The sequence below is a fragment of the Pinus tabuliformis genome, chromosome 8, assembly GCF_031772625.1.
Source record: "Pinus tabuliformis cultivar Carrire ecotype Pingquan chromosome 8, CPIR1, whole genome shotgun sequence".
Classification (NCBI taxonomy): Eukaryota; Viridiplantae; Streptophyta; class Pinopsida; order Pinales; family Pinaceae; genus Pinus; species Pinus tabuliformis.
Genome location: NC_142294.1, coordinates 1,971,837,693 through 1,971,865,178, shown reverse-complemented (window position 1 = coordinate 1,971,865,178; position 27,486 = coordinate 1,971,837,693). Strand labels below are relative to the sequence as shown.

General features: G+C 39.4%; 1 protein-coding gene across 7 annotated transcripts in view; it reads right to left on the bottom strand.

Moving 5' to 3' along the window:
- The window catches only part of LOC149244349 (putative CoA ligase CCL8), a 452,203-nt gene that overhangs the window by 82,529 nt on the left and 342,188 nt on the right, over positions 1-27,486 (bottom strand). For all 7 annotated transcript variants that reach the window (XM_089374826.1, XM_089374823.1, XM_089374822.1 and 4 more), the window contains 2 exons: positions 13,239-13,329; positions 12,638-12,711 (listed from right to left, as the gene is read on the bottom strand). In XM_089374826.1, the coding sequence (XP_089230952.1) occupies positions 12,638-12,711; positions 13,239-13,329 (165 nt within the window). The remainder of the gene's footprint in view (positions 1-12,637; positions 12,712-13,238; positions 13,330-27,486) is intronic.

Sequence of the window (27,486 nt, the reverse complement as noted above, 5' to 3'; positions counted from 1 at the left end):
GTTTGAGCCCTGGTTCCATAGGAGTCGTGGCCGGTTTGCAATCCTGCATTCTGAACCGTTCCACAAGATTTTTGGCATACTTGGACTGAGATAGAAAAATCTGATTTTCAGTCTGCCAAACTTCAACCCCCAGACAGTAATGAAGAAGTCCCAAGTCTGTCATCTCAAAAGTTCTGCATAGATCTTGTTTGATCCCATGGATCAAATGTGCAGAGCTCCCAGTAATGATGAGATCGTCCACATAGACAACTACAAACAAGATATCAGCACCAGTATGCTTGATGTACAGGTTTGCATCAGATGGGCTCCGCTGAAAACCCTGATCTGTCAGGTATTGATCAATTTTCATGTACCAAGCCCGAGGAGCTTGTTTCAATCCATAGATTGCTTTAGCTAACCGGCACACTTTCTGTTCTTGACCAGCAACCTTGAATCCTGGAGGCTGCGTCATGTAGACTTCTTCCTGAAGATCACCATTTAGGAAAGCACTCTTTACATCCATCTGATGAACTTTCCAATTGAACTGAGCTGCTAGGGCAAGAACAAGCCTTATGGTACTCATCTTGGCTGTAGGAGCAAAAGTCTCCTCATAATCGATGCCTTCCTTCTGTGAGAATCCTCGAGCCACAAGACGAGCTTTATACTTGTCTATGGTTCCATCAGCTTTGTATTTTACTTTATACACCCATTTGCAGCCTATGGGCTTTTTTTCGGCAGGAAGATCAGAAAGTGTCCAGGTGTGATTCTTCTGAAGACTCTGGAATTCGGCTTCCATAGCCTGTTCCCACTCAGATGTACCCTTAGCCTCTGAATAGGTTTGAGGCTCAAAAATACTGTGAAGGTTAGCCATAAGAGCAAAATTGACTGTAGACTGTTGTCTGTTCTTATGTCTAGAAGTTCTACCTTCAAGGAGCTCATCATCCCGGAGATCACCTATGGTTTTAGCCCACCATTTAGGCCGAAGAGAAGAAGAACCAATATCAGGATTAGAGGAACCAATATCAGGAGGAAGGGAAGAAGTCTCAAGAGCAATAGGAACAACAAGAGGAGGATTAGCTTCTAGAGGAAGCTCAGATAGAGTAGTATCAAATCCTGATGCTACATCGTCCCTCGCATCAGGTGGACTGACTGGGAGAAGAACACTGTGAGGCGGATCCTCAGAACGCTGCTCAGAAGAAGAAGACTGAAAGAATCCTCTGTCTTCATCAAAGACTACATCTCGACTGAAGCTAAGGCGACCAGTGGCTATATCTATCAGCCTATAGGCCTTGTGATGGTCACTGTAACCTGTCATCATGAGTTTCTGACTTTTGGAATCCAACTTAGAGCGCTTGGCAGATGGAATCCAAACATATGCAACTGAGCCAAAAACTTTGAGATGACTGATCTTAGGCTTACGACCAGACCACACTTCTTCAGGAGTCTTCCCTTTAACAGCTTGAGTAGGTGATCGGTTAAGAAGGTAAACAGCAGTAAATACTGCTTCAGCCCAGAATTTGTTTGGAACACTCCTGTGTTGTAACATGGAACGAGCCATTTCAACAACCGTGCGGTTGCGACGCTCGACAACATTGTTCTGCTGGGGAGTGTAAGGTGTGGTTAATTGACGTTTGATGCCATGAATATCACAGAAGTTGGCAAAAGCTGAGGAACAAAATTCCCCCCCATTGTCGGTCCTAAGGGTCATGATATTACAACCAGATTCTTTTTCAACTAATGTTTTAAACTTCTGAAATGTACTAAGAGCATCAGATTTATTTTTTAAAAAATACACCCACATCTTTCTACTGAAGTCATCTACAATAAGTAAAAAATATTTGCAAGCAGTGATAGAAGCTGTATTCATAGGACCACAAATATCAGCATGAAGTAACTGAAGTACCTTGGATGCGCGCCAAGATTCTCCATTGTTGAATGAAGACCGATGTTGCTTTCCCGCTTGACAGGCGCTGCATACCCCCAACTGCTGAGTCTGAATATCAGGTAATCCTGACACAAGTCCCTCCCGAGAGAGCTGAGAGAGATACTGCATATTGAGATGCCCATATCGCTGATGCCATAGAGTGCTGATGGGAGAAACACGTGCTGCTAGAGCCACTTCTGGAAAGTCACCGGTGTCAAGTAGCCTGTATAGACCATGGTCCTCTAGGCCAACAGCAACTGTTAGACTGGTCTCCCTGTCAATGATGGAGCACTTGTGTGCACTGAACATAACATCAAGCTGAGGAGAATTCCTCATAATCTGGCTGACAGATAGCAGATTAATCTCCATACCAGGAACATAGTATACATTAAGAAATATGAGCGTGCGTCCACCAGAATGAATTTGAACTGTACCCCTGCCAGCTACATTGTACTTTTCACCTCCACCAAATACTACTGAATCACTGAAAGGTGAGAAGTCAATAAACCAGTCACGCCTGTGAGAGAAGTGGCGTGATGCACCAGAATCAATGTACCATGCAGAGGAAGGAACATGTTCTGAAGACCTTTTAGCCATAAAGGCGTAAAAAGCAGAATTTGCCTGCTCGGAATGTTCTGCAACATTCGCTGTCTGAGTAGGCCCTCCCTGTTTCTTCTGTTCAGAAGCAATCCTCTGTCGGCAATCTTTCTTCATGTGACCGAACCTGTGACAGTAATTACACTGCACACTTTTCTTCCTGGCAGGATCAAAAGACTGAGGAGAGCCTTTCTGCTGAAAAGAATGAGAGGACTGGTATTTTGCAGCAAATGCATTTTCCGAGGGCACTGATGAAGTACCACTACCAAACTGTTGTTTCCACCTATCTTGCTGCAGAAGTTTGGTACATAAATCTGAAAACTTCAGATCAACATTTGTGGTTGTAATGTTGAGCGTTTCAATGAAGTGTTCATAAGATTTTGGTAGACTTTTCAGAGTAATGACTACCATATCTTCTTCCTCCATGGTCCGACCAATAGCTTCGAGCTGATCTCGAATGTCTTTAATTTTGTTGAGATGTTCCTGTAAAGACATATGTTCATCCATCATGATGGAGAACAACTGATTTTTGAGAAAAAATGCTCTGCTTTTGTCAGATGTCTCATGCAGTTCTTTCAACTGTTGCCAGATTTCGGTAGCGGTCTTGCCAGAAGGGATCTGTGGTAACTGATCATCAGCAACAGAGAGCTTGAGAAGCATAACAGCCTCCCTATTTCGATCATCAAATTTATCTTGATCGGTACCAGCTGTACCGGGACGAGACTCTTTGCCCAAAATGAGCTGATCAAGACGCCTGTATTCAAAAATGGTCAGCATTCTTTGTTTCCAAATGTTATAGTTGCTGCCATTAAAGCGTTGATTTCCTTCTAACATCAGATTGGTGAGAGTGGCCATTTTACAGAAGTCTGACACACAACAAAGTGTAGCTGCCTGCTTAAAAATCTTCTTTCAAGATGACTGTAGCAAATCTTAACAAATTCTGTTTTGAACAAAATAGACTTGCATACAAAAAAAAAAAAAAAATCTCAGATCTGTGATAACTGTGATGCTGGTATGATCCCACTTCAAAAAAATAACTGTGATGCTATTTCTGGTCCCACCGTTTCAAATATAATCACAATATTTTTTAATCCAAATTCTAGTCAAACCCGTCACTATAATCCGCAAAATACGTGGATCTGAAAATACCTTTATGTGGATCTGGAAAATACGTGGATCTGAAAATACGTGGATCTTGAAAATACCTTTATGTGGATCTGGAAAATACGTGGATCTGAAAATACCAAAAATACGTGGATCTGAAAACAAACCCGTGAATCTGTTTGCCGTCACTGTAATGTGTTTGCCGTACCCGTGAATCTGGAAAACCCGTCACGTGATCTGGAGGATCTCTGGAGTATATCGATTTGTTGAAATCGTGAGCCAAAAAAAACGCGAGTAAAAAAAAAATTTTGACTGTATCAATGTTCTTCAACAGGGTTCTGTCGTTCTTCAATGTATCACCGTCACATAAACAAACCTTCACTAGAATCTGAACTTAAAAAAAATGCCGTGTAGTTGGTTATCACGCTAGTCGCACATACTGAACGTAAAAAGAATACGCGGATGTTGAGAAATGAAGCTTCGTGGTCGGAGAAAATGCTGACGAGGATACTCGAAACCTCTGGAAAATGTCGTGGTTCTGTCGAACACGTGAGCGGAAATATTCAAACAAAAACCGTATTAAATTTGATTTCTGCTACCGCTTCCAGCTTTATTCACCAAGTCGATAGCTTGATATGCGTGCGATTCCAGGTATCTTGACAGAAGAAGACTGAGATGCCACTTTCCCATGGTTATCGTCTCAGCTGTGGATTCACCGTGAAAACGCAGGTTGAAGACGAGGGTTGAATACTGAGAATTCACGGGCTACAAAAATAAACAAGACTTCAAAACAGATAAACTGTTCAACCGATAAATCGACTGCTGTCCTCGGATTCAAAATGCCGGATTTAATTTCAAGAGAATCCCTTTCTGTATCAAGATTGACGACTGTAAGCTTTTATCACAATGAGCAAAGCCGAAGCTAAGACTCAGTGAAGGCTGCCTGGCTTACAGAGGGCTCGACCTTAGAAAGGAATGAAGAGGATAGCTGATCAAGAAATCTACAAACCCTGAGAGCAGTTTCGAAATGAACTACTGAATTTTTCAAACTATGAAAAATTATTTCGAAAATCCCTATGCTCTGATACCATAAAAGAATATCGAATGAATTAATTACACAAGAGCAAACAGCTCAATGATAATACAAAGATATTTACAATAATAGAAACATCAGGTTTCTATGTACAAACAGTTTCATCTAAGAAACTGCTAAAAGAATAAAATTAGCAACAGCTAGAAGACTGAGCATTAAATACTAAATAGACATATTCTAATACAATTTTACTTCTGGTTTTTTTTTGTTTTTTGCAGGTTGCAGGTCTGATAATTTTTTTTTTTTGTGAAGTCAGATCTGGCCCCAGAAAATAGCTTTTGCAGGGGTGTTTGTCTCAGATCTGGAGAAATTTTGGGGTTTTCATCAATTAAATCTGAAGCAGGGAAAACTTAATTTTTTTTTATTTAAAGCTTCTTCAAGGGTTTCTGAGTTGCTGTTCTACTGCTGCCCATCTTTCTCTATTTTCCGCGCATCTTTTCTTATTTGCATCTATCTCATCATCTGCCCCCCTTCCAAACTATTGGCTGCCCTTCAAACAACAACCAGCTCCACGTCCTTAGCCATCCACGCATTCATTGCTACGCCGCCGTTCAGATTACATGTTGCCATCCCTCAGCCTTTCTCTGTCGCACCCATTTTTCAGCACCCCGTGTACCCACGCTGCCTCCAAACATCGTCCATGCTAGCCACCTCCGTAGTTCTATTATTCCTCGCACCCACGGTTTTCTCAACTCGGTCCTCTCTGGTTTTCGATGCCTGCAAAATAACTTACTTGCCAAACCCTTCCCACGCAGCAGCAACTTTTAGTCAACACACAGCTTCATCGCTGCCAAAGTTCTGCTCTCCTTCCGCCTTAAACATTAACCTGTAAAAGCCTGCAGACAGAAAGGAAGTATCAAAGAACCTTTCAAACACCCCTGCGCAGTCACGTTTGCTTGGCTCTCCTGCTGCCGTCGGGCTAACAAACGCACAGAAAAGCAATAAAATCGCGTGCATGGGTAAGTTTTTTTTTGAAGTTGTGCGTTTTGATTTCCCTTTGTTTTGTTTTAGTTTTGAACACGTCTCTTTCATTTCATTGCTATGTTTTAGTTTTTGTTTAAATTCAAAGTATAGTTCTAGATAAATTTTAATTTTAGTTTTATAACATGAAAATTTTAAACTTTAGGATGTGACTTTTCTTTTAGATATTTAGATTCTATTTTTTTTTGTTTTAATTTTAGATTTATTAAATTTTGGTTAGATTTAGACTTTTAAAAAGAAAAAAGGGGAGATTAAAAAAATGGTTAGTTTATATTCAGAATTTATTTAGATTTAGTTTAGGATTTAATCTTTTAAACAGTTTGATTTTAAACAAAAAAAAATAATAATAAATAAATAAATAAATTCATAAAAAAAAAAGTTCCTTTTTTATTTTAGTTTAGATTTAGATTAGATTTTAATAATTTCAATTTTTGTTTTAGTTTTAGTTTAGATTTTAACTTCAAGTTTTGTTTTAAAATTATAAAAATAAAAAGAAAATCATAAAAAAACATCAAAATTAAAACTCATAAAAAAGTATAAAATTATAAAAGATATAAAAATTTTCTTTTCTTATAGTTTAGGTTTTAAATTATTTTAGTTTAGATTTAATTTTGTTAGAAGTAAATAAAATAAAAAATGATAAAAGGTTTCTTTTTAGATTTTAATATTTTTATTTTTTAGTTTCATTTAGTTTTAAGTTTTGTTTTATCTAAAAAATATAAAAATATTTTGGGAAATTTTTGCCAATTTCAGTCTTGGCTCGGGAATTTCTTACGTTTCATCTTTTATGCTGAGGCTAAAATTTTGATGTGGGAATTAGTGTTTAATATGATTTAATGTTTATCTGAAGATTAACTGCTTGAATGTGATATCTGGTTAGCATTTAAAAATTAAATGGTTGTGCATTGAGCTTTATCTTTCGAAGTTTTAAATTGCTGGAGTATCATTAAGCCGTTAAACATTTATTGATTATCTCGCATGTGGTAAAAGTTAATTTTTGTTGTTTGATGGTAAATGGTTGTTAATGAGCTCATATTTCTGCAGCATTTGATAAATAATCGTTTCATCATTCATTTCATAAGGCATTGGTCTATTAACTTAATAAAATCAATTAAGTGCTTTTTTCCGTTCGTGTCTCCCAACCGAACTAGTCTCCAGTTGGTTATCATAATCCCATAGGGTTTACCCCCCTTAGCCGCGGGAGACAGGCTTAAATGGAGAGATCGGGGATCAGGGTGACAGCCCTCGTCTGAGCGTTATCGTGACAATCTGTGCGACAACAAGCACCAAAATTTTGTGTTTTGTAATTTGTTTTGGTTTTTTTTTTTTTTTTATGTTTTTGGTTGGGTTTGGAATCTGGATAACCCATTGTTTATCAAATATTTCAATGGGTTATCAAATATTTTTGAATTGATTTCATGGGGTTTTTGTTTGTTAAAAACTTAAATTGTCAAAAATTCCATGTGTTTTGTCATGTTACTCATGTATGTAATTTTTTTTTTTTTTTGTAACCTGTAATCATTTTCTGTCAGAGGTTCACCATTCAACTTCAAAGTTCAAACTTCAATCTTCATCTTACAAATTTAAAACTCAAGAGTCAAGAGTTCAACCAAGTTACAAACATGCCAAGGAAATTGGACCCTCTGTGGGAATTTGGTGAACCTGATGGAGGGTTTGAAAGAATAAACTTGTCTTGCAAGTTGTGTGGGCCGCATATGTCAGGGCGGGTTTATAGATTGAAGTATCACCTTGCACAAATCCTTAGATTGGATGTAGGGCCTTGCAAAACTACAAATCCGGAAATCATCCGAAAAACCATGAGATCATTGGAAAATTTACAGCACAATAGAGAGGCCAAAGCAGAAATGAAGAAGCAACTAACAAAGACTGTGTTAGGCTCAGGTGAACAAGGAAGTGGCACCGGTTCTACTTCAGCATCAAATATCTACAACGAACCCAGTAGCTGCCTCATCATTTTTTATTCTTAGAACCACGCCTAGTTCACAGCCATCTATCACTTCAATGCTTAAAAAAACTGAGAAAGAACAAGTTGACAAGTTGTTGGCCAAATTTTTTTTTTGGAGTAATATTCCTTTTAGCGTTGCAAGGAATAATCCATTTTTCCAGCCTGCGGTTGATGCTATTGCAACTGTTGGCCCAGGGTACAAAATCCCTTCTTATGATGACTTTAGAGGCCAGATTCTTCAAAATGAAAAAGTTGACTACACCAAAAGATTGGAGGAGTTTAGTACATCATCGGCACAAACAGAATGCACTGTGATGTCAGATGGTTGGACCAACCAAAAGGGGAGAACCCTTATAAACTTCTTGGTTAGTTGTCCCAAGGGGAGAATGTTTATGAAATCTGTTAATGCATCTTCACAGATCAAAGATGCAAAAACTTTATGTGATTTGTTGGATGTGTTTATTTTGGAGGTGGGTGCAGAACATGTTGTCCAAGTCATAACGGACAATGCTACAAATTATGTTGCTGCTGCCAGGAGGCTTATGGAGAGGCATTCTACTTTATTTTGGACACCTTGTTCTGCACATTGTATTGATTTGATATTGGAGGACATAGGGAAAATTTCCTTTGTCAAAGATATTGTTGAGTCATCAAAAAGCATTACAAAATTTATATATAATCATACATCTATGCTTAGCTTGATGAGAAAATTCACCAACAACAAAGAGTTGTTGCACCCCGCCATTACACGGTTTGCTACCAGTTTCATATCTCTTCAATCCCTCTTGAATTCTATGTGGGATGTGAAGAGAATGTTTCTTTCAGAGGAGTGGCATGCTTTGACAATGAGCGGCAAACCAGAGAGAGAGGCCATATGCAAATTAGTTTCATATCGGGAAGACTTCTGGGCGGGAGTGCAGGAGGTGTGCACCATTACTGAATCTTTGGTAAAGGTTCTTTGATTAGTTGATGGTGAGAAGCCCGTAATGAGCTATTTGTATGAAGCCACGGACAGAGCGAAAGAATCCATTCAGGCCTACTATGATGATAAAGGAGATGAGGGGTTTCAGAGACAACTCCTCCTATGGGAAGTGATTGATGAACGATGGAACAACACACTCCATCGTCCCATTCATGCTACAGGGATCTACCTGAACCCCACATTTTCTTACCCATGTGGGTTCGTATTTGACACTGAGATCATGGATGGATTCTTAACCTGTGTTCAGAGGATGGTGCGATCTCCAGCAGAACGTATAGAAATCTCCAAAGAAATTGAGACATACAGGATGGCAGGTGGCACATTTGGCTTTGACATGGTTGTGACTGATAGGATGACTAAAATGCCAAGTATTTTTTAGTTTGCTTCAAATTTCATTGTCTCTTCAAGTTCATAACTTCATACTTTGTTTCAACCTTCAAATTTCATTTTTTTTCTTATGTTTATACTTTATTTAAAAATTTATTTGTAATTTTGTTGTAGATGCATGGTGGAGAATGTATGGTGCCAGGGTACCCCTTCTGCAAAAGCTTGCCATTCGAATCCTCAGCCAAACATGTAGCTCCTCAGGATGTGAACGCAACTAGAGTGTATTTGAAAAAATACACAACAAGAAGCGCAACAAGTTAACACTTAAAATATTGCAAATTTCCAAATAATTTTTTGAATCCATTAAACAATATTTTTTTATAATTATTATTTCATGATCTTTGTACAGGTTGGAGTCCCAACGACTTAATGACATGGTCTATGTCTACTACAATCTTCGACTGTGGGTGAAGCAACTTGAGAGGATACCTGATATGGAGGCCATCTCATTGGATGGAATTGACATCACTGCTGCATGGAGGGTTGAGGCTGAGAGGCCTCTCATGGAGTCTGCGGATGATTGGTTAGAGAAGGAGGTAGTGGAAGAGGAGGAGGAGGAGGCGGAGCAATAGGAGGAGGCGGTGACACCACCTACCCGGGCTACCCTGCCACCAGTAGAGAACGTGGTCTACCTCCTATAGCTCCTAGTTCTTCAGCTTCTAGAGCACAGCAAAGTCCACTGCTAACTCCACCAGCATCTACATCTAGAGGGAAAGGGAAAGCTATTGCATTTTCTCGCAAGAGGGGCAGAGGAAATCAGTGGTATTAGACTTTAGTTATTTGGTTCATTACATTGTATATGACATTATGACTCATGTGATACATTATTAAATTTTTTGTTGATATTTTGAGGCTGAGTTGGGAGTCATGAGTCGGGACTTACTATTCAGGACATGATTCACTGTTATGTGTGACGTAGCACTAAAAATGATATTAAACATTGTATATATTAGTTCTTTTATCATATTTATGTGTCAATGTATTTACTTTATGTTGTAGATGCTTTAGATATTAAAAAAATTGAAAAAAAAATTAATATTTTTGTATGTTACGATTTTTTCCCGATTTTCACTGATTTTTTCCTGATTTTTTCTGATTTTTTCTCCTCGCTGATAATATCCCGATAACGATTACTGCAACATTGGTATATATAGCCTAACTCGGCCTCACTTGAAGACACACATTCGACAAGCAACTCGACTTGAATTCAGTAAAGCAAAGGAAAGAAGAAGGGGTCAAGAGAAGAGCGAAGTAGAAGTGTGAAGAAGATATAGCGAAGGAGATTCTTCTAGGCATTGCAAAGTAGGGTTTCTTCTGGGATCAACGAAGAAGAAGGTTTCTTCTGGCGCAACAATGTTTCTTCTAGGGCAAGCGAAGTTTATTCTGGGCAGCAGAGTTTCTTCTAGGCAAGCGAAGTTTCTTCTGGGGCAGCACGAGAAGGATTCTTTTGGGTGACCAAGATCTAGAGACCGAGTTTCTCTAGAGGAGACTAGTGGAAGTATAGAGACCGAGATTCTCTAGAGGAAGCCAAAGTAGAAGCAGTGTAAAGATTAGAGACCGAGTTTCTCTAGAAGGAGTCGAGGAGAGCAGTTCAAGATCAAGCAGGGAGTTGAGAAAGGGAGAGGTAGAGCATCAAAGTTAGTGACAAGGTCCTTGGGAGGATACTATAGTCAAGGGTATGTGTCGTGGTCTTGGTACTTATAAATTGAAGATCTAGAAGAAAAATTTTGATCAGGTTTTCCTCTAAAGAGGTGAGAGGTTTTGGCCCTGGCTGAGAAGCCTACACACTGTGTCACTTGTCTTTTATTATGCATATTGGTAATTGTCTTGATAAAAAGAACACATTAATAAGCTAACGAAGGAAAGACTATAAGATAAGAAGTAAAAGTGTAGATTTCTCAACAAAAGTGTGTCTTAGTAGAAAGGTGAGGTGTAGAAGTCCAATTTAGACTACTCATACCCCATACAACTTATCTAGACATCACTTAATACAATTTATTAAAAATCCTGCCCTTAAAAATGGTACCTAGAGCTAATCAAATTCTGCGAAACTTTACGAGTGATCTAACATAGTAATATACATTGACTCTAGACACTAGGATTCACTTAAGGCCTTGCTATCAAGCTGCATTCCATCTTTGGGGTTCTAACTAGGAGAAACAACTCAATTATTATTAAGCATTGAAAAACGCAAATAATTAACCAAGTAAAAAAAGCTCCCTAGAGTGAACTCACTTGATAACAAAGTCCTAAGCTACCTAGGCCTATTACATGACTCTATTTCATCATGCTTGCATCACTTTATAATATCCCCGTAGGGCTTGTGGAATCTGAGTACAATAAAGAAGAAGAGAGAGAAGAAAGAGCTTAGAAGCTCTAATGATATCTGGAACTCTGTTAGTGCAAGAAACCTTCTGACATATCATTGGGCATAGAGTCTTCAAGTGTACTTCAATGGTCAACAAAACCACAGTAACATACATATTTAATGAGCCATAATAAACAATTGTGAGCCATCTCACTGAGAATAATAGTAACTAATGTGAGCCATCATACACAGAGATCATATGCAGATCTCACTATAGAGAAATGCGAGACCATACCATATGGGTTATACTATAAAGATGAATGACCCATACCACTGCAATGCAAGTCATAAAGCAAGACATGCTTCACTGTAATGTGAGCAATAGAGTGGACCATACATCTCTGGAATGTGAACCATAGAGCAATATATACATCATTGTAATGTGAGCTACAAGAGAGAGAGCAAGTCACAGGGGTTGAGTGCAAGCCATAGAATTACCGTTGTGCAAGCCTATAGCATCTCTGCGTGCCACAAGGAATGTGATTCTCCGAGATATGATTGGAGTCATAAAAAGCAAGCCATAGAGAAATGTGTATCACTGTAAATTCGGGCCAGAGCATACAGAGATCCAAGTCACTGAGTAGTGTGAGATTCATATTTCAAAACATAGAGTAAGATCATGCCACATGACATAGAGTGAGCCTGCCACGGAGATAGAGAGAGCTTGCAAGATAAGATATGAGCCTTAAACAGAGATGACCGAACCTTAGATCCTTATGAACCACACAACCTTCACCAAATTGATGTGTGTCATACAAATGAATGGGTGAGCCAATATATAGAGGGAATGTTATCCAAGAAGGTACCTCTTGGAGGCAAGCCAACATGACCTTAATTTAGAGGGAAACAACAATTCAAATTTAGCTCAAAATAGTATTTTACTTTACTTTAATAATTGCTTTCCCAATGTGGAATTCGCCATGTTAAATATTAATGAGAAGAGTGACAAGCCAATTTGGATATTTCAATAATAAAATTCCCTTTACCCAATTCGAATTTATCTTAGAGGTGAGATGGGCTTTCCTTGGGGTAGTTGGGTTTCCCTTTGGGGAAATTCATCCCGAAGCAGCCCAAATTTCAACAGATTTGTGGATTAATTTGGAACAAAATCACATTTAATGCAATGTCTTAAAGTTAAAATCCACATCTCTTTCCACATTTCAGCTGCTTGTAATTTGATTAGGTCTAGGTACCTAATCAAAGTACCTAGCCAAAAATGACATGGAAGTAAGAGAGGAAAAGAAAGTGTAAGTTACCTCTAAAAGTGCAGCTTCAATTTCAAGTGCTGACAACTTATATCCACCTGCCTTCAGGATATCAACACTTGTGCCTGTAAGTGAACAGAAGTTAATATTCGTCAGCTATAACACTAGCAATAAAGACAACATTTATGCACTCAAAAAAAAAAAACGAAAAAATGAAATGGAGAAATTAACAAGCTCTCCTATAGGCTCTCATCACATAAAAGGGAAAAACAGCATGCAGCCTGAAGCTGCAGAAATCCAGGCAGGTTTGACATCTTCAAGTTCTACTATTTTTTTGACTAGGTTCTGGACAAGAATATGGCTAATGTGCATCAAAGCACAAAACATAAGATATTGACAGAACAAAATCTTTATTTTGAAATAAATCGTTCAAAACAGGAGTATCTAGGAATATTCATTCGTTTTGTTTAAATAAATTTGTCTACTATGTTATTTTCCAGTGATGAAACTCAACCTCTGCCGTCTTCAAATAAACACTGAAATAAAATTGAAACGAAAAATCAAGGGAATTTTTTAGGAAAGCGACAATAGCTGAGAAACCATGAGAAGGAAGAGAAGTGCAAAGTTTTGTAAAGAATCATAAGCTACATACGCCCCAAGATCACGAAGCAGCTATCCTCGTCCATCATTGCAGTATCTCCTGTTTTAAAGTAGCCATCATCTCCAAAAGACTCCTTTGTAACCTGAAAAGATCATGTGCTTACATCAATTGGAAATATTAAGGAAAAAGTCTGAAGTTGAGACTCGAGAGAGCCAGAAATATGAAGTACATTAAAGAAGATATTTTCCACAAATTTATCCATGAAAAGTACAACAATAAATTTAGAAAATAAATACAAATGAGTTTATCCCTACATGCTGTCCTGCCATACTTCAAGTACAAGAAAATAAAACTTGAACTTTTCATCTCAAATGCTTCTTCTAAATCCTGTTCAACTTCATTTATTACATCTGTACCACTCCCTGCCAGTATAAGATCATCAACATAAACCACAAGGGTACCAATAATCTTATCCTCTGTAGATGCTGACCAGAGGTGACTGTGAATTGCACCAAAGTTTTCCAAATGTCATCTCCAAATTAGCAGTACACAATGCACTTGCCTGCTAACACTGCTCCCTGCAATTTGATATCAACCAGACCTAGCCCCCCTTCATCCTTCAAAAATTTCTCCCATGACTAGAGGGAGGGATTTAGCACCTCCAAATTTAGAACAAAGGAACAGCCTCAGTCTCTCCAAATGGGAAAAATGATAAGTGGAAGGAAACCATAAAGAGGCATAGCAAATATGCAGGGCCTGCATAATCCAACTAAGCATCATCAACTTTCCTGGAAATGGTAGATCTCAGTACCACCAGTTATGGATTTTCTTTTGCAGCTTTAGAAGGCACCATTCCCACATTTCCAAGAGGGAGACATTCACTCCAAAGAGAGTGTCAATACTGAACAATACTATGTTGCAAGAAACGTCAGGGTAGGGCTCGTTTCATGCCTGTTTCGGCCCCGAAACGCAGAAACGCATCACAGATGGCCTTGAAATGTGTTTCCAAAAAACATGGCCGCATGACCAGAAACTTGTTTCAAGACCGTCTAGCCCACTTTACGGCATGCTTCCACTTAAAATTGCCTTTTTTGTTTCCTTTCTTTTCACCTTTTTACTTTAATATTTTGTGATTAAATTAATTCCTAGATGTTTCTATAAAGGTTTCTCTCAAGTTATAAAAGGAATTTCACCTCATTCACTAATCACACGAATTGAGCAAGTCATTTCACTTGAAAAGGGGTGATTTTAGCAAAGAGAAAAGAGGAAGAGGGTAGTGGTTTCAGCTACAGCAATTTCAGAAGTGAGCAAAGGAGATTTCAACAGCAAGCAAGAGATATTTCAAAAGCAGATTCGGAGCAGGGAGATTCCAGCTATGGCATTCTTGGTTTTTGGAGAAGCTATAGCCATCTTTCTCTGTTGTTCTGTGGCATTTTGGGGTAGCTTGAGCTACAACCTTTTAATTTCAGTAAGAAGCATTCATTTTCTTAGTTTTTCCCCACTATTTCTTGTATTTTTTAGGGTTTGCTCTTCCAAAAATGTTAAAAATGTTTTTTCTTTACAAGTTTGTTTTTTAAATTCTTTTTCCAGCAATGGCTTCCAACCAAGGTTCAACTTCAGTCCCCAAGCCCAAAAATAGGGTTGAGTATTATCCTCTTTGGAGGTATGTTCAAAAGCTTTCAAGATGTGGAGGTGGTGGCTCATGGAAATGGCGATGTAATCTTTGCAGTAATTCGTATAAGGACTCCTACCCAAAAGTGAAGACACATTTTTTGCATGAAGGAGGACAGGGGTGTTGGAAATACTCAGAGGGGGGTGAATCAATATTTCACTTAAAATTAGTTAACTTATCTTTTCAGAGAATTAATTATCTTCAGCATAAACATAAATCAAGACAGTTCACAAAAATTTTTAAGTGGAAACCCTTCCGAGAGAAACACCATCCAATGCTTCTCTAATAATTTATGAGTACATCAATGCTTTAGCTCCAACTAAAAAGGGAATCCCCAACTCCCTGGTACTCTAAAAAAGCATTCTAGCTTTATCAGGCAGCACCAATTCCTGAAAGGATGCTCCTACACCCTGTTTTACCATCACCCACTAGAAGGATGCTTCAACACCCTGCAAGCTCCAACTTATGTTGAAGTTTCTAAGTTTACTTAGTTTAGAAACCCTTCATGCACTTTATATTATTTATTCCTACCTACTTGTTATTTTTTCCCTAACAAGTTATTTACAAAGTAAATACTAAAAATAAACGTCAGTGCGTGTTCAACATATTACAGATCAGCAACTAAAAGAAACAAGAACAAACACACCACATGACACCATTATTTTTGGACCAATGTCCCGGGAAAAACCCAATGCGGTAAAATCGGTGCAGCTATCTAAGGGTTTTCTTATTAAGCAATATCAGAGTACAATTTGGGTGCCGAAATTGGCCTACCCAACAAGGAATTTCCTTAGCAGCTATACCTCACAGTTTGAGAGAAATCTCTTGGCTGAAACCCCGGAAAACCCGTCCGACAGCTCTTCAGCACAAAACTGCTCCTGCAACTCCAGCGTCTGCCCAATCTGGATTGCGTCAACCCCTCTTTGTCTCACGTTGCCCCTGTGCCATCCCTGGGAGCCTCTACATCACTACACTGGCCCCTCTGGTGCTTTCCACAGCACGTGGCTGCCTCTACGTGGCCCTGCGTGAGCCTTTGTTGGCTCTACGTCACCCTCCTTAGTTGTTGCGCTGCTCTCCCAGCACAATCTCTACCTTCTCTGTTCTTCTATACTTAATGCCCCTCAGTTGCTCTCCCGATCACTGATTCTATCTCTCTTAGAAAACCCCGCTCTAGAGAATAGAATGACTGATCATCTAGTGTACATCTCCAAGTGACCCTCAAGCCTCCTCTTATACTTTTCCTATTGACAATTCAACGGCCGAGATTAAGTCCCTAATCAATAGCTAAGATTAGATTTGGTTTGATCCATGTCTTTTGGACCACTCTAACACAGATTCATATTAATATACATTAATATTTTATTTTCCCTAAGTTTAGACTTAGGGACTCCATTAAAAATATTAATTATTTTAATATCTCCTGATCTGTTTAGAATCTGCCCAAACCCTTTCTGGGTATTGGAGATATCATGTGCCCCAACCTCTCCACCAAATTTCGTGGCTAGAACACATCCGATGCTACCCCAAATCAGCAACTTGCCCAAGCACCACCCTACCACCCTGAAGTGTTTTCAAGCTCCAACCTGAAGGTGACTTCGACCACCTTCCTAACACCACCTGACCACCCTAAAAATAATCATGAGTTTGACAATTATTGTGGCCTCTTGTACTAGGGACAATGACCCACTTATAATGAGTAATAATGAAATCCCAACAATAAAACCCTTACTGTGACAATATTGTTGAATGTCGAGACAACTGCTATAAGCTTTACTACTATAGGGATGATGAGACATTATTGCAAAGTTCTTCCTGTCAGATTCCTTACAAATGATGATGTCAAAGATTTTTGAATACATATACTTAAAATTCCTTGATGATTCACATTTTATCTTGTGAAGGTAGTCTATGCTTGTCTCATCCCTTTGTGTCAAATGTTGACTTGATGAATGATCAGTTATTCAAGCATACAAAGAGACTCCCCACTGTAGAACTCCAAGTGAAATAAACCAAAAGAAAACAGACATATTCCAAGAGCGTGCCTCATGATTGCTTCAAGAGATGTTGTTCTTCAAATAGATCATGTTCCTTCAATTCTTTAATCCACTAGTCACAAGTACAAAAGCTGGATGAACTAGATGCATACACAATAGGTGTAATTTCATATATATGCTCAAGGGAACTTCATTGGTCAATTAGCACACTTAAGCCTTAGAATCAAGTGAAATCAACCATCAACATTCCTCACTGCTACCGAGGTGATTGAGTAGATGCCAGACTTGCGAATTTTTCAGATAACAATTAGTGCTTGGATCCTTACTAAACTAATGCTAGATCAGTGTGAGATACTTCAAGAGAAAACTAGTTGTAGGAAGGAGATATGTCAAGGATCAAAGTAATACTTCTTGGGCCGAAACTTTCAGTGATAATCTTAGGGGCTGTAATTATTATCAAACCTTACACAACAAAGATATAATCATTATTTGCTTCAAGAATATTGAATCTTCAAGGGTCTGAACTATGCAAGAGGTAGATAAACCCTCAACAAAAATTTTCCTTCATTGGTGTAGTCGTTGCAGATGTTAAGGTCAGCCCAACGAATCCCTTCTCTTCCCAATGAATAAATGAAAGAATAAAAAATACTCCTATATGTAGATCACATGGTAGTATGATACTTCAGAAGCAACAAGACAAGAGCGCAAGTCTTAAGGTATTTAGGTTTCTGATCAAAGGCTTCTTCGTTGCCTTCAATAATAAGCCCTTACACACAAAACCAACACTTCTTCGTTGGTATAGAGATCAAAATTTGTGCCCTAGTGAGGGTTGAAACCATAGAGATGAAACACAAAGGTTTGCAAACAAAATTGCACTTGTATTTTTTTTGTTGGTCCTACATAACCTCACACAAACGAAACCCTTTATCCCATGATTTACAACCAAAACCATTCAATTTATCCTGCCACCTTGTTATGTCTCCAGAACTCCTCAAGGCCGATATTTTCAAATCGTTTGATCACACAAAGATGTGTTTTTAATCATATTTAGGAGGTGACATCTTCTTCCCTTATATAGTTTTTGGACGGGTTCATAAGGGGAATTCAGATTGCAAATTTGGAGGTAAAATCACATTTGAAATTCAACCATAATGGAGGAAAAAAACCATTTGAATTTTAAATTCAAACGATCCAAAAAACCCCATGACACTCCTTGGAAATGAATTTTTGCAATTATTTAATTTGTTGGAGAAAAGCCACATTGCTTGACCATTTGACTTGGCTAAAGAGGAGTTGCCACATCATCACCCTTTGGGGTTTTTGCCTACAAGTTTGGGGCTTCAACTTCAAATAAGGATCTCTCTCAAACCGCGAGGGCTCTTGAAGCGTGCCACATACCATAGGAATCAGTTGATGAGGAGAATCCAACAAGGATGATCCTGACTCAAAACATCATGAATTTTAATGTCATCTTAGTCAACAAAAGCAGGGCATCGTCTGGTGCTGCTTGGGTTGACATCAATGACAACCACATTTCAATAACGGGGTTTGTTAAAATTGGCAACTAGGGCCAAACTCCATGTGGATCACCTTATCTATGGCTTCTGATATTTTTCCTAGATTCCTCTCATAGAGAGGTGTAGGATTGATCTAAATATCATCTGATTCCAATAAGTATTTATGGAGATATGAATTTATTTTGATAATGGACAAATTGTCAAGGTCGGCCAGCAAACTTATGTAGGCTCAGAAGCCCAACAGTCATGTCTATTCAACCTCAACGATTGCATATAAATACAAGGAGCATTCTCCTCATTTGGACAATTTCAATTCACTCATCTTCTCTCTCTCTCTCCTACGCAAAAAAGGAGCATCTCTCTCTCACACACGTGTCGCTGAAAGGAAGATGTCCTAGGGCAAGGAAGACGCAGAAAGAATGACACTAGGGCAGCAGGTCATCTCTTTGACCAGCATTGACCAAGTGTTGACCTTCCCAGAGTGCGGATTGGGTGTGGTTGCCTCTCCTAGGCAGGCCACAATGTTTGGCATGAAAATCAAGGTAATCTGACCTCTTGTTTGACCGGTGTTGACTGCCCTAGTTTAGGGCTACAAGTTGACTTCAGAAGTCTACAAATTGACTAAACTTTTGGGGTTGATCAAGGGTTGTTTCTTCAGGCTGTTCGAGGACAAGTTGACCGGAAATCGACCAAGTATTTTAGAGATCAATTTCAGCTAGTTTGACCAAGTTTAACTTTGCTGATCTAGAATTTGCTACTGCTGATATAAAATTACAAAATTCATATTTTGTACTATTTCTCTCTGCTGAACTATTGAAGATAAAATAAGTTTTGATCAAAGGGTTTCCCCGCATTGGGGTTGTTAGGATATTCCGACACATAGGAAATAGTTAAGTACAACTTGGTCTAGTGTAGAGTTAGGTATAGAGTTAGGTAAAGTGTGTTTCTTTACCGTTGTACATTTTGTAACTTACAATCCGACGGTCACGATATGTAGTGATCCGACGGTTCATTCTCTCCTCGGTATTACCGACACTTGATTCGTGGCTTGACACCCGATTGGTCCATGAATTCTATTTAAAGCGCATGGAGGGTCATTTGTAGGGTAATCCATGCATGAGAGAAACATATGTAAATTTTCATTCTTTTATTAATAAATTGCCTGAAGTGGCCGCGTTGGCTCAGGCCGTGGACTGTTTCCCTCTTTGAGGGTTTTAACCACGTCAAAATACTGGTGTATTGATCTGCGATCTGGTTGTGAGCGGTGTCCTTTTGGTGTTCTGTCTGAGGAACTTACCCTGTAAATTCCTACATGGTATCAGAGGTATTTGATGGCTGCGTCCGTTGGTGATCCAAATCTGAAGCCGGTAGAACTGCATCCGACTGTCGTTTCCTAAATCTACTGTTTCTGACTGCTTTCGGGCCGCGAGGACTGCTTTGTTGTGTTCGGAGCATCTGTTCCAGTGAGGAACCCCTTTCGTTTCACGCGAAAAGGTTTCCGGTAGCCCTAGCTGCGTCATTTTTAAGATCTGGAGGTATACAGTGTTTATTTGCAGTTTACTGATATTTTCTCTCTGCTTATTTCGGTTTCGGTTTATTTAGCTTTTTTTTAACCGGATCTATACCTTTCATTTCTGCGTATGCTCTTTGCCCTGCGACTCTGTGCGATCTGGGCAAATCAGAAACAGAAAGGAAGGATTTTTCTCATGCGTATGCTCTTTTCCCTGCACCTTAGTGTGATCTCGGAAAATCAGAAACATTGAGAAAAATATTTAGTTTTTCGGCTAAAGCTAACTTTGATCCGCAAGGTTCATTTTTGAAAATATTTAGTTTTTCGGCTAAAGCTAACTTTGAGCCGTAAGGTTCGTTTTCTTTGCATGTCCGTGTTGGGTTTTGTGTTTTTTGTTTTGTAGGGAAAAAAAAAACTTTCTCAAAACAAGCACGCAACCCAAAGCACCCCCCCCCTCTCTCTCTCTCTCAAATTTTTTGTATAGATCAATTGGTTCAAAGCTATTTTAAGAGAGTAGAGGTCTTGGGTTCAAGTCTCCATTTTGTGGGGGCGGACTTTTTCATTTCTGCACATTCCCGCACTTCGTCGGCAACTTCAACAACTTTTTTTCAAAAAGCCATAACTTCTTCATCCGGAAGCCGTTTTCAGAGCCGTTTTTTTAAACCAGCCTAATTTTTCGAGATCTATCCATTGGAACACTTATTTTCAGCATCTTTAGCTTCAGTTTTCATTGAAATGGAAAGTCAATACCAAATTACCCTTGACAGCACCAACTACTTCCAATGGTTGGCTTACATTGAGGATTTATTTAGAAGTAAAGGTCTCTACAGAATAGCCTCAGGCCAAGAAAAGAAACCGAAGGATGAAGATAAGGCTGCTAAATGGAAAAATAGGCAAGATCAAGCACGTGGATTGATAGGGATGTCTATTTCTCCAGATCTTAGATTCCATATTGCAGAAATTGATACTCCTAATGAAGCAATGAAACAAATCAATAAAGTTTTTGGGATTAAAAATGAAATTAGAGCCCATCAACTTGAAAATGAGTTGCTTACATTGGACCCTAATAATTTTTCTTGCATTGAAGATTTCTTGTCCAAGTTCAAGACCCTTAGATATCTTTTGGAAGGTGTTAAAGTTAAGAAAGAAGATAGTAACCTTATCTATTCCATTCTTACAAAGTTGGGACCAGCCTACTCTGTGTTTGTTTCCACCTTCCATTCTACAAGAGAAGCCTTCATTTCTCAAGGAACAGACTACAAGCCCCCTTCCTTTGACTCTTTTTGTGATTCTTTAATAAGAGAACAAGAAAAACTCTTACACCTTGGTCTTCTTAATCTTGGAAACTCTTCCAAGAAAGCATTAGCCGCCCAGCAGCAACCAAATTCAAAGAATCCTAAGAAGTCATATCCTAAAAAGAATGGTCCTAAACCAAACAAGGGTCCTAAGCAATTTCAGCCCCAAAACGAAAAATCATTTCAACAAAATGATAAGGCAAATAAAAACAAAGGGAAGAAGGCTGACAGACATTGCAATTTTTGTAATCGAGATGGCCACTTAGAATCAAAATGCTTTAAGAAGATGGAAGCCTTGGAAGCAGCAATGAAGAAGCATAACATCCATTTGGGGCAATCTTCAACTTCAACTTCATCTTCAAGAATGGCACTTTCTGCATGTGGTTGTCAAGCATCTCGGTCTGGCTATGCATTAAATGTATCTTCTTCTTCTCATTCTCATGAGTGGCTCATTGATTCTGGAGCTTCTTATCACATGGCCAAAAACAAAGCCATGTTTTCTTCTTTAAATGATTGTAACACCAAAAATATATATGTTGGTGATGATAGATCTCTTAATGTTGTAGGGACTGGAACTGTTCATCTAGACAATGGTCAGTTTAATGATGTATTATGTGATCCAACCTTATCCTGCAACCTTCTATCTGTATATCAGATAACTCATTCAGGTGAAGGTAAAATCGTTGAATTTTCACCTCATGATGTTGTAATCAAGGACTTAAGAGATCCTAAACAGATTTTGGCTACTGGCATTGCTGATGATTCTACAAGGTTGTATAAGTTTCACAACTTTGGGTCATCAAATATTCCCTCAGTATTTGTTGCTCATAACGATGAAGTGAGCAAACTTTGGCATGAGCGATTTGGTCACTTAAACTATCGCTCCCTTCAGCATCTATGTAAAGAAAATATGGTGACAGGTCTTCCTATGGTATCTTGCAGAGATGGTGTTTGTTATGGATGTGTACTCGGAAAACATCATCGAGACAGTTTTGAAAAACGTGCCTCTTGGCACGCCTCAGCCCCTTTACAGCTTGTGCATAGTGATTTATGTGGTCCACTTCCAGTTGTGTCATTCTCTGGGTGCAAGTATTTCTTAACTTTCATTGATGATTTCTCCAGACGCACTTGGGTATACTTCTTAAAACTCAAGAGTGATGTATTTAACACTTTTTTGGCCTTCAAGGCCTTTGTTGAAAAACAATTTGGACATCAAATTCTTAAGTTAAGATCTGATAATGGCGGAGAATATGTTAAAAACACATTCATCAACTATTGCACTGAGAATGGAATTCAAATGCAACATACTGTTCCATATACTCCACAACAAAATGGTGTAGCTGAAAGGAAGAATCGCACCTTAAAGGAAATGGCTAATTGTATGCTACAATCTAAAGGACTTGGTCTCAGTTTTTGGGCAGAAGCAATTAACTGTGCAAATTACATAATAAATCACACTCCTACTAAGGCTTTAAAGAACATCACTCCAGAAGAAGCATGGAGCTCAATCAAACCAGATGTAAGTCACTTTCGTGTTTTTGGAAGTGAAGCGTGGGCCCATATTCCAGATGAAAAGCATAAAGCTTTAGAACCTAAGAGTGAAAAATGTACTTTTGTTGGATATTCTGAAGATGTCAAAGGCTATAGACTTATTCCATTTAAGTCCAAAAATGTTATCATTAGAAGAGATGTAAAATTTGATGAAAATATATCGGCCTGCGAGCCTAGTCCGGCGGATGTGCCACCTCTCCCTATCTCTTCTACCTTTGAAAACATTTCTTCTTCAGATGATGAAAGTGAGGATGACAATCCTCCCCCACCATCTCAGGATCCTCCTTCAGTTCCTCAGCTTCCAAAATGGGTTCGTGCTAGTCGAGATGCAACAGGTGATCTTGCCGGTGATCCTACAGATCAGCGACACACACGTTCTCAGCTCGAGAGAGCCTCTTCTTTACTGGCTCAAGCTCCAGTAAATTATGATCCTGACACCTTTGCAGAAGCTTCAGGCCATCCAGATTGGGAAGCAGCTATGAATGAAGAATATCATTCATTGTTGGCAAATGATACATGGGATCTTGTTCCTCTACCAAAGGGACGAAAACTTGTCAGATGCAAATGGGTTTACAGAACCAAGTATGGGCCAGATGGGAAAGTTGATAAACATAAAGCTCGTCTTGTTGCTAAGGGTTTTTCACAGGTTGAAGGCATTGACTACACTGAAACCTTCTCCCCTGTTGCCAAAATGAACTCTATCCGCCTTGTTCTTTCCCTTGCTGCCTCTTTCAAATGGGAAGTCCATCAGATGGATGTTAAATCTGCCTTCTTGCATGGAGACTTGCATGAAGAAATCTATATGGAACAACCCATTGACTTCATACAAACAGACTCCAGCCTTGTATGTCGACTTAAGAAATCCCGTTGTGGTCTCAAGCAAGCTCCTCGGGCTTGGTATGCCAAAATGGATAGCTTTCTTTTAGAATCTGGCTTTTCTAGGTGTCATTCTAACAATACTGTCTACACCAAGAAAGTGGGCAACTCTCTTATCATCCTTGTTCTTTATGTTGATGATCTTATCCTTACTGGTAGTGATCCCAACCTTATAAACCATGTGAAGTCTAGCCTTAAAAGGAAATTTGAAATGACAGACTTAGGACACTTACACTATTTTCTCGGTCTTCAAGTCTTGCAATCCAAGGAGGGTATTTCCCTTTCCCAGTCCAAGTATGCTTGTGATATTCTACGTCATTTTCACATGGAAGACTGTAAGCCAGCCCCTTCTCCCTTTCAGTCTAGAGTCAAACTTTCAGTCACTTGTAATTCTCCTGAAGTTGATGCTACCTTATACCGTCAACTTGTAGGAAAACTTTTGTATCTAACCCATACTCGTCCTGACCTTTCCTTTGCTGTTGGCCTTGTTGCTCGGTTCATGCAAAACCCCCGTGAAAGTCATTGGAAAGCAGCTAAAAGAATACTTCGTTATGTTCGAGGTATAGTTCAGTTTGGGATTCATTACAGTGCCGAAGCATCTCCTCTGTTGGTTGGTTTCACTGATTCCGATTGGGTTGGTGACCCTGATGATCGGAAGTCTACTGCCGGTTATGTGTTCACTCTTGGTTCAGGACCTATTACATGGGCTTGTAAGAAACACGCTGCCATTTCTCTTTCATCAGCAGAAGCAGAGTATCGTGGTGCCGTAGAAGCTAGTAAGGAAGCCTTGTGGCTTCATCAGATCCTGTCAGAGTTTGGCTTTCAGCAGCAGCATCCGACTACACTTTGGTGTGATAATCAAAGTGCCATTCAGCTATGCAAAGATCCAGTCCAACATCAGCGCAGCAAACACATTGAACTGCACATGCACTTCATCAGAAAGCTCATTCACAACCATGTTCTTGAAGTGCAATATTGTTCAACAGATGATCAAGTTGCAGACATCTTCACAAAGGCTCTCACAGAGGCGAAGTTCACTAAACTTCGATTTATGGTAGGAGTTCAGGAAGTTGTCACTAAGGGGGGATAGGCTCTAGTGCCTCCTTCCTTCTCCTACTGTGTCATATTTGTAAATCCTTCAATCCTATCCCAAGTTGTTCTTAAGGGGGGATGTTAGGATATTCCGACACATAGGAAATAGTTAAGTACAACTTGGTCTAGTGTAGAGTTAGGTATAGAGTTAGGTAAAGTGTGTTTCTTTACCGTTGTACATTTTGTAACTTACAATCCGACGGTCACGATATGTAGTGATCCGACGGCTCATTCTCTCCTCGGTATTACCGACACTTGATTCGTGGCTTGACACCCGATTGGTCCATGAATTCTATTTAAAGCGCATGGAGGGTCATTTGTAGGGTAATCCGTGCATGAGAGAAACATATGTAAATTTTCATTCTTTTATTAATAAATTGCCTAAAGTGGCCGCGTTGGCTCAGGCCGTGGACTGTTTCCCTCTTTAAGGGTTTTAACCACGTCAAAATACTGGTGTATTGATCTGCGATCTGGTTGTGAGCGGTGTCCTTTTGGTGTTCTGTCTGAGGAACTTACCCTGTAAATTCCTACAGGGGTTTGTCCCTGGCTAGCCGCCACATCTTGTGTCTCCTGTCTTGGCTTGTTTTCTGTTGATCATTTAATGTTCTATCTGCACTTTACTTAATGTATATGTGATTGCTAATCTGTGGCTAATAAGAAGAAAAATAAGTAAATTTCTCTAAGCATAGAACATACCATAATTTAACAGGGTTGTATGTTGCCCAAAAGTAGCAGACCCAATGGCAAGGAGGCCATAACAAAGAGAGCAAGATGAGGTTGATTGACTTAAAAGAAAGGATGATGAGCTTGCTTATGTTGCTCCTCAAGCTCCAAACACTGAGCCAAGGATTGTGGTTGAAGCAAGGAAGAGGAAAGCAGCTCAATACCAACAACCTGTGATTGCTAAAAGATAGAGGAATATTATGCCAGTTGACTTGTACAGATCAACATGACTTCATTGACTGTGTGACAAACATTTTTTCAACCACTTCATTACAAAACAGATTGAGACAACGCCATGTTGCGGTCTTCAAATCACAAGGTTGTCACTACACTCGATTGATCAAACCAAAACTTGATTTTCGACCTCAAACAAGCCTAATTTCGCTTCAAAAGGGACCTTAAGATGCCTTAGACAACCTAAACAGAGCAGATGTGTCCCATAGTTTTAAAAATTGGCTGGCATGAATCAGAAACTGGTCAAACCAATCGGCTCATTAGGCATCGGGTTGAACCAGGCAAATAACCTGATTTAAGGACTGATTTCGCAAAAAAATCACAAAAACCAGATCAAACCGGCAATTTTATGGTCAAATTGGTCAGTTCCGTCATAAACCAGTTGGTTCATTGCCAAAGCCATAATGGATGGTAACAAACCCACACAGACACTTTTTGGAAGCTTCCCGGGTGTTTTGGAAGGAAAGTAAGGGTTGCTTCCCTCCAAAAACATCCTCTCCAAGCCTTTGAAAGGAGCTCACCCCCCTCGTTTGCCTCACACATCTCATTTGGAGTTTTTGTGAGTTTGAGAGTGTTGAGATTTTGCTAGAATAGTGGAACAACAAAGAGTTTGAGCTAAATACTAGCCAACATGCCTCTAAAATCCAAGGATACTGCATGGGCTCATTGTGATATGATTGATGGCATAATGATTTGCAAATATTGCCAAAAATCTATTGAAGGAGTGGGTATTAACAAGTTCAAGCAACACTTGGCTGGAATAGGAGGCCACGTAAAGCCATCTGGAGCCCCGAATGAAGTAATAGGGCATATTAGGGCAGAATACCTTCAAATGTTTGAGACTCAAGTCAATGAACCAACAAAGAAGTTTGTGACTCAAGCAGTTGCAAAGTTTGGGAAACGAGACTCAACCAACTTATTTTGATCATGATGAGAAGTTTCAACCTTCAAGTGATAATGTTGATCACTAATATCATATATGTAGACTTGTAATAGACTATAGGCCATGTTACCCACCACTTTATGGGTAATGTCCCTAGGAGAAAAAAAATTTCCAAGATGGTCCTCAATCGGCAGCTAACAGCCACTTGCAGCCATCAACTAACTCATTGTGCCATTTCTCCACCACTTGAGCCAACCATGTAGTCCCTCACCCATTTGCCATGATCGTATGTTTGAAGGTGGGCCTCCCGAATCTAAAGGTATGCCTTGTCATTCTGAAATTGAGTTTTTTAGTTTGCTTGTCATGGACACTTTTGAGCATGGATTAATGGGGGGGTTCAGTGGAAAGAATGGGCTAGGTCTGTGCTTCTGTCCCCTAGACCCCTTTCAGGACTTAACCTTGGATTCTAGTCTTGTGGCATCTCTTCTACTGACCATTTGGTTTCAGGGATGGTATTTCACGGGAAACCTCGATTTTGGTTGTGCGGTCCTACTCCCTTATCTGCTTATATTACCCTCTTTCCATTCATTATCACCCCATTCATCATTTCTCCCACCTGGGTCCACATTCCTCCATCGAGTCCACATAAGGTCAGCTCACCCCTTTCCCTTGCCCACACCTTGGGTCGTGGCTTGGAATGAAGCCCAGAGGTTGATGGAGCTAAAAAGAAAGTTAAAAGCATATATGGCCACATTCAATAGGAAAAGTACCACAAAATGCAAAACATGACCAGGAAAAAAGTATTTAGCACATGGGCAAAAGCCAATACATGAGCTCTACCCCATCATCATGGCCATCACCCTAGTTCCAACATGTTCTATGAGCCTTCTTCGTCATATAGGAACCCATGATTGTCCCAACCTCTATTGGGTGATGAACCGCCCCACCTTAA